The sequence below is a fragment of the Mastomys coucha genome, unplaced genomic scaffold (assembly GCF_008632895.1).
Source record: "Mastomys coucha isolate ucsf_1 unplaced genomic scaffold, UCSF_Mcou_1 pScaffold20, whole genome shotgun sequence".
Taxonomy (NCBI): Eukaryota; Metazoa; Chordata; class Mammalia; order Rodentia; family Muridae; genus Mastomys; species Mastomys coucha.
Window position 1 is genome coordinate 32,934,826 of NW_022196903.1, and position 8,136 is coordinate 32,942,961.

The window sequence follows — 8,136 nt, forward strand, 5'->3', positions numbered from 1 at the left end:
GGGGAGTGTCTCCTGTAGTCTAGGGCTAGCCTTGCATTCTAGATCTTCCTGCCTGTGTACCTCCTGGTTGCTGGGATCATGGACACGTGGCATATGCCAGGCCAACTGGACAGTTTTGAGTGGTAGCAGGTGGAGAGGAGGGGATCTAGCTTTCTTTGTCTTTTGACCTCCTTTGTTGTGCATAAGAGTCATGTCTTCTTTTTTTCATGGTAATTTATTCCTTTAAAGAATTTTCTGTCTTTGATTTCAATTTTTTGCTTATTATATATTTTTCATCCTCTTTTGGATTCACTCATCCTGGAAACTTTTCAGAATTATTTCATTTTTTCAGAATTCTTGCCCATTATATTTTCTTTCTGAAAATATTTCTTTCTTAAATTCCCATTAAAGTCTTGTTCTATATTCTATGTGTATATATTTATTGCTGGAGTTTTTTGTTTGTTTGTTTGTTTTTGTTTTTTTTTTTTTTTTTTTTTTTTTTTTTTTTTTTTTTGTTTTTCGAGACAGGGTTTCTCTGTCCTGGAACTCACTCTGTAGACCAGGCTGGCCTTGAACTCAGAAATCCACCTGCCTCTGCCTCCCACGTGCTGGGATTAAAGGCGTGCGCCACCACCTCCCAACTGGAGTTTTGTTTTACTACATTGTTTCCAATAGTTTTTTTAAAAATTCTATGTATATATGTGGGTCAGAGTATGGGTTTGTGCACATGAGTTCAGTGTCTGTGGAGGCCAGAAGAGGGCATTAGTCCCTTGGAGCTGAAAGTACAGTTGTGAGCTGCCTGCTGTGGGTGTGGGAACTGCAGGCAGAGCTTGTCCAAGGGCAAGTAGTATGCGCTCTGAACTAGTGAGACTTACATGCCACTGATCTACATTACTGAAGTTTATTATAGTTGTGAAGGCAAATAGTGCAAGTCCTTCAAATTAATTTTTCAAATTATTGTTCAGGTAGAAATATATATCATTAATTTAAAAATTCTTTAACCGTGAGTTATTTGAAAATATGTTTGTTAGTGTTCCTGCTCAAATTGAAGGAATCCTGGGACTTGGGAGTCCAGGAACCACACAACTCTGAGGTGGGACAGTGTCCTAATAAAATATTCTGAGACGTGGGAGCCCAGGAACCACACAGCTTTGAGAGGCGGGTCCTCAGCAGAGGAGTAGCAGTCGGGAGGGAGGCTATCCCTGGCTGAGCTGGAGTGTTACAGTGTAACCGCTCAGCTTCAGCTCTCCTTTTCAGCATTGAAGCTCACAGAAGAGTATCCCCAACTGAGCTGAGGAGGGCAGGAGCCTCAGCCTTGTCATACTAGACAGCAAAGAAAAGATTTACCCAGAGGGGACAAATCCAGGGTTGGCTGCCTAAGCCCCCAGAAGACAACATAGAACCAAACAGTATTGAGGGGTTATCTAGAGTATTTTTAGGGGAGGGGTTTAAAAGTGGGGAGTGGATTTTCCAGGGTGAGGATTGGTGGGATTTCAAGTCCTGAGCTTGGGAGCGCTCAGAGGTTGATGGGTTTTCCTGTTCAGAGATTAGTGGGATTTTTTTTTTTGTAGGGTGGGGCTTTTAGAGCCATTAGGGAAGTCTGGGGGTTAGTGTCCGGCTGCTGGAGCTCCTCAGGCAGGCACCTGGCCACTTTGCTGGCTTGAGAGTACACAGTATGCAGAGTTTGCAAAGGGAGTTTCCCAGCTGCTGGAGTCAGTGTGAATAGCCAACAGTTTAATTTCTAAGATGATCGCATTTTGATTATGAAACAGACTATGTTTTAGTTTTCTTCAGTTTAGTTTCTGTTTACTTTATTGTGTATAAGTACTTGGCCTTTGCATGCATGTCTACTTGTAGTATGTGCACATACCAAACCCAGGACCTCTAGAAGAAGAGCCAGTACTGTTAATCATGGCCCCATCTCTCCAACCCTGTTTCTAGTTCTTTGAAAACATGTTTTATTGTTTAGCATATATTACATCTTGATGACTTTACATTCACACTTAAATTTACATTCTGCTAGTGTGGGGTGACAACTAAATGTCATTTTATCAAGTTATTTGACTCTTTAATTCAAGTCTTATTACTGATTTTATTTTATTTATTTATTTGTTCATTACTCTGTTGATTATTGAGAGAGGAGAATTGAAATCTCCAACTATAACGCAGCTTTATCTTCTCTTTTCAGCTGTGACTGTTTCTAAAATGTCTGTGTTCTGCTAAGTACCTTGTGTGTTAAAAGATTGCAGATTATTAAAGAATTGACCCCTATATGACTAGAAAGTAACTCTGACTATTCAGGAACTCACTCTGTAGACCAGGATGGTCTTGAACCCACAGAAATCCACCTACCTCTGCTTTCCTAGCACTGGAATTAAAGGCGTGCTCTATCCCTCCACCCCCTGCTAGACTTTCTGATGACAATCCTTGAATAATCTACTTTGTATGGCATTATGGTGAACTACACCAGTTTTTTGGGAGATTTGTTTTTTTGTTTGTTTTTTCTTGTGGAGAAGCCTAGTTACTATTTTAGCTTACTATATCTTCTACTGCATTTTTACTGCTTACATAAGTTCAGTGAGACAGAACAACACAGGTTACATGATGGAGGTTTATTATGAGTAGATATCAGAGGACCAGCAGAAGCTGTATTCATTGCCAGCCAGCCCCACAAGGCCTAGGAAAGCATTCCAAGGTAGATGAAGTCTTGTCTGTATACTGCAGGGAAGGAATTACAGAAAGCGAGCAGCTTCCCTGAGTGTATAAACCAGTGGCAGTATTATTCATTGGGCTTAAAAACATTGAAGGATATGTTTCCAAGACAGCAGGAACAGAGATCTGCATGTTCTAGTCAGCTCCTCATTTCAAGATGTTGCATCCCTAACACACAGAACTACAAATGAGAAAGAGAGAAGTGTAAAATTTCTGAATAACTTGGCCTGAATGTATATATGAATGTATAGTGTGTGTGTGTGTGTGTGTGTGTGTGTGTGTGTGTGTGTGTGTACACCAATGCTATAGCTCAGCAGCAGAGCACTTGGGTGGCATGTATGAGGCCCTGGATCCAATCCCCAGCATCTTAGGAAAATGGTATAGGAGCTGGAGAGATTGATAGCTCAGCAGAGAGCACTTGCTAGCACCTGTGTGTTTGTTAGCTCACAACTATTTGTGACTGCAGTTCCAGAGGATCTGATAGCCTCTTCTGGCCTCTGCATGCGTTTTACACATGTGATGCACATACATAGTAGGCAAAGTACTAATACACATAAAATGGGGCTGGAGAGATGGCTCAATGGTTAAGAGCACTGACTGCTCTTCCAAAGGTACTGAGTTCAAATCCCAGCAACCACATGGTGGCTCACAGCCATCTGTAATGGGATCTGATGCCCTCTTCTGGGGTGTCTGATGACAGCAACAGTGTACCTAGATATAATAATAAATAAATCTTTAAGTAAAATAAAATGAAAATCTTAATTTTTTTTAAAATAAATGTGTTTCTGTTGATAATATGTGAGTCTTTTGATAGCACATAATTCATTCAGTTAAATAGATGGAATGCAGTGATGATACCATTAAATTATACCAGTGCTTTTATAGTCAGCTTAGTGTACCTAAATATACTGCGTTGTTAACAGCCTAGCAATACATTTCTCAACATATGCCCAGCACTGGCATATGGTGTGTCTCTCTCTCTCTGTGTGTGTGTGTGTGTGTATGTGTGTGTGTGTGTGTGTGTGTGTGTGTGTGTTGGTAGCAAGCCATTAATAGTATGACTGACCAAGTACAGATCACTAAGTTAGATTTTACATATTAACTCACTTTTCTCCATAGATGTCGGAATTTATATATCTTGACCAGGAATGATCCATATCTGATCGTTCATCTCAAGTCACTTGATCAGGTGCATGTAACTAGTCCTTAAATCTACATCCCTTTCATAGAAATGAACAAAGTTATGCATGCTAACCATTCTAAAATGATAAACTCTGAATTAATCTTACACTTAGAGGCTAAGACTAAAAAAACTAAAAGTGAGAAAGCAAGTCACACATCTTAGAATTCAGAAGATTAAAACATTTAACTTAAGTTTAGATGGACAATGAACAGAAAAATATGCAAAGAGTTGTTTTTGTTAGAGAATGCAGAAAAAACAAAAGAGCGTTTGTGGCATTAGTAAGTTCCAAGCAAGTAGTTTCTTGTTTGTTTCTGAAATATATTCGGCATTCTTTGTGTTGTGCATTGGTAAAAAGAAACAGTTTGTATTATTTGCTTTATGATTTCTCTAAAGTGACTCCTTCCTTGCCTGTGTGGTTTCAAATGATTCCTTACAAATAATTTTAAAAAAAAAATCTTGTGTTCCAAATTATTCTCATTCTTCCTAGGATGGAATGTCTAATACAGACTTATTTCAGATAGGCATTGATTGTATTTACTGTATGATATGAAATCTCTTGGCTTTCTGTTAGGTTTTGGTTTGTTTGCCTATTTTTTTTACTGAAAACACCTATGATTTGGGGATGAAAGTGAGGGAGAAGTTCAAACTTGGGATCTAACACCACCAAGTTGGGGAGGAGAACAGAGATAAGGCCACACTGGCTCTTTTTTTAAAAAGGCAATTGTTGTCCCCTGATTTTAATGAGAGGGTGAGGATATAATGTACAGACTTACCAGGTTCCAGCCCAAGCTAGACTTTCGTATACATACATTACTTACCCTTAAAGCAATCCTGCCTTGAATTTCTGATAAACATGGAACACTTAGTACAGTAACTGGAACATAGCAAGTTGTAGCTGCCAGTGTGATAGTTCAGTGTTACTGTTTTACAGAAAACAGATTATTTTTAAAAGTCATTAGGAGTTATAAAGAGGATTAATATAGGTGTGTATGGCTTAATGGCTTTAAAACCAATGCTGAGTTTACTTTTGTTATTGTTAAATGTTTTTGTTTTGTTTTTTGGTTGGTTTGTTTCTGTTTTGTGCTGGGTATTGAACCCAGAACCTTTTGTTCTACCAGTAAGGTATGCCCTTTACCATAGTATCTGTCTATTTAAATACTTACCATCATATCAGGCAAGATTCAAACCACAGACTTCAGAGTATGGGACCATGAGTAAGTCATAGTAACTCTGAACATACTAGAACTGATATGGGGAAGGTTATAGGCCCTGGGCTCTTCCAGAACCACGTGAGAGGCTCATACAGAAGCTAGCAAGTCTTTGGCTTGGATAAGGCCTCTTTCTTGGGGCTTGGATGGTATTTATTTTCTCCAGGAAAGAATTTGAATGTCTTTGAAGAGCCCCGCTTCCTTTTTCTAGACATTGCCACTATTATAATTTTTTGTTACTCGTTATTAGGCTTTTCTTCTAGTTCTGTGTGCTTTCTTGAGTTTTCATTTTGATTCATCTGATTTCTTTGTTTCATAATCTGTATTAATTTTGCTGCTGTCTAGCTATCTATTATTTGAATGTGGCACACAAGCTTATTGCTACTGTATAGACATTTAGACTGTTATAAAGGCTTTTTATGTAAAATCCTACTGGCATTCTTAGAACATGTCTCTAGATGGTAAAGTATGACTTTTTTAAATTGTGGATCACAGATATGTGCTTTGTACAAAGGGAATTGTTGTACATTTACTCAACAAATAGTTATTGAACATCGTGTTGCTAGGCCCATTCGTTAACTATCAGTGAACTTAAGAGACCAAACATGTCTGTCTTTATGGAATTTATATTGTGCTTGAGATAGCCAGGCACTAAGTAGACCACATAAGTAAGAACATAGGAAGGTGATAAGTGACAGGGAAAGGGAGAAAGAGTTAGAGCAGGTAAAAGGGTTTAATGTGCAAGAAGATGAGCGTCCTTACATGTCACCCTCAGAAGCAGTGGGACCCAGGACAGTGGAGCTGACTTTATTCAGAGCTTAAACAGTTTATACTCTGAGGGTCAAGAATGGTCATAAGTAAAGTTCTCAAGAGTTCAAGCTATATACAACCACAAGGACAAGCCACATGTGGCAAAAACATGTTTTCTGTAGAGGCATATAAAGGATAGTTTAAACATTTAATTGAACAACAACAGCAAGCAACAGTGAGTACTCTGAAGCAAACCCGCTCCTATCTGTTACTCCTGGAAGGAACATAAAAACACAGTCCAAGAAAAAGTGGGTTTTGTTGTTGTTGTTGTTGTTTTGGTTTTGACTATTTCACTTTGAAAACAATTATAGACTCACAGGACATCACAGTATTATATTTTTATATAATGATTATGTCTTCCATAAGCATAATATGATATCAAAACCAGAGAATTTACACTGGCATGGTAGTGGATGTAGTTGTGTTCCATTTCATCATATGTGTAGTTTTATGTAACCACTGTCAGTACATATAAACACTCTCCTTTAAAAGGGTTAGGAAGCTGGGCATGGTGGGCGGAAAATGTCTTGGGTGGTCAAGTTGGGAAGGTCATGAATTCAAGGTCATCCTCAGCTGCTTAGTGACTTCAAGGTCAGTCTGGAGTACTCAAGTACTCCATATGTGTGTCGGGGTGGGGAGCAACATATGAAGGACATGAGATGACACGTAGGCTAGCATGGTGGCATTTGCCTTTAATCATAGCACTCTAGGAGGAAGATGCAGGAGGATCTCTGTCAGTTTGAAGCCTGGTAGGTCTACATGTCTAGTTCTAGAACATAGAAAGATCCTGTCTCAAAATACCAAAATGGAAAAAAAAAAATTGGTAAGACAAGCATCTCAGGTAGAGCATGATGGAACAGAGACAGATCTACTCAACTACAGCACAGGGAACTAGCGTTTAATTATGTTACTTCCTGGAGCATGGGCCACCCACAATGGCTGCACTGCTGAAGAAGCAGCCATTAACTAACTGCCTAGCAGTCTTGGAGGGCTGTGGTAGGACTTCGAGCACTTCCTTAACAACCTTTTACTGCCTAAGAGTGGGTTAATATTATGTAGTAAATCATAGGTTTACCTAAGGGCTTCCCTTCTTAGTTTCAGCAGAACAATTTTTTAGTTACCTGTATTTTCTTCCTTTCTTTCTTTTTGAGACTGACTCTCCCTATGCAGTTCTGGCTAGTCTGGAACTAACTATGTAAATCAGGCTGGTCTCGAACTCATACAGATCTGCCTGCCTATTACTGGGATTAAAGGCTAGTGTCACCACACCTAATAATGTGTATTTCTGAAAACAAAGTTGGATATCTTTTTTAAAATTTTGATCTTTGTTTTTGTTTGTTGCCCAAGAAGTTTTTCTTACTCTGAGTTCACAAATAATTCTCTGTTGCTATGAGAATGTACTGTTAGAATTCCCTTATTATTAAACAAAGCAAAACAAACAAAAAAATCAAACTAATAGAGATATTCAACCTACCAAGAGAAAAATACTTGTTCTGTATGACAGCACTCAGTCCTGAGGGAGGTGGATAGGGAATGTACCCACATATATTTGGCCTGCAATTTTATAGATTTCAATTTGTGCTGGGTTGTCCTATTGCCTTGCACCTGTGATAAGACAGCATCATGATGGGAATATGTAGCAGAACAAAAATCACTGATCTGTTTCATCAGCAAGTAGGAACCAAGAGAAAGCAGTCGGGATCATAAAACTTCCTCTGAGGACACACCCCTCATGAGTCTTTGACCTCACTGGACACACCCCTCATGAGTCTTTGACCTCACTGGACACACCCCTCATGAGTCTTTGACCTCACTGGACACACCCCCATGAGTCTTTGACCTCACTGGACACCCCCCCATGACTCTGTGACCTCATTGGACACACCCCTCATGACTCTGTGACCTCACTAGACCCTATTATGCAGTCTCACCACTTGGTAGTTGTTCTTTGGGGATCTAGCCTTTAACATGTGTACCTTGGGGGCCATTAGCTATGTAACTATGGCATATATTTTTGATTACACTTTTATCAGTGGGTGTGGAGGTGCTTGTGCCACACATGCATGTGGAAGTCAGAGGATAACTTGGAGAAATCAGTTCTTCCACCCCATGTTCATCCCATGGGTAAAGTTCAGCTGTCACTTGACCTGACCTGCAGGCCAAGTTATTGGGGGACCGAGGAGGGTCACAACCTGTGAATAAAGAATGGGCGAGAGAGACGACAGGACTCAAGGAAGCATTGCT

General features: G+C 39.5%; 1 protein-coding gene and 1 long non-coding RNA gene across 5 annotated transcripts in view; one reads left to right on the forward strand and one right to left on the reverse strand.

The window, feature by feature from the left end:
• The window catches only part of Trim24 (tripartite motif containing 24), a 129,115-nt gene that overhangs the window by 43,910 nt on the left and 77,069 nt on the right, over window positions 1–8,136 (forward strand). The window contains exon 1 of one of the 4 annotated variants that reach the window (XM_031381554.1): window positions 7,879–8,029. The exons of 2 other annotated variants lie outside the window; for them this stretch is intronic. In XM_031381554.1, the coding sequence (XP_031237414.1) occupies window positions 7,894–8,029 (136 nt within the window). In that variant the 5' untranslated portion in view covers window positions 7,879–7,893. Of the gene's footprint in view, window positions 1–7,878; window positions 8,030–8,136 lie in introns of those variants that run through there. One more of the 4 variants, XM_031381553.1, reaches the window with a different exon arrangement.
• Window positions 2,581–7,646, reverse strand: LOC116098741. The gene is made up of 3 exons (XR_004121931.1): window positions 7,367–7,646; window positions 3,799–3,911; window positions 2,581–2,872 (listed from the first exon to the last, which is right to left on the reverse strand). It is a non-coding gene; the product is annotated as an uncharacterized LOC116098741 (long non-coding RNA).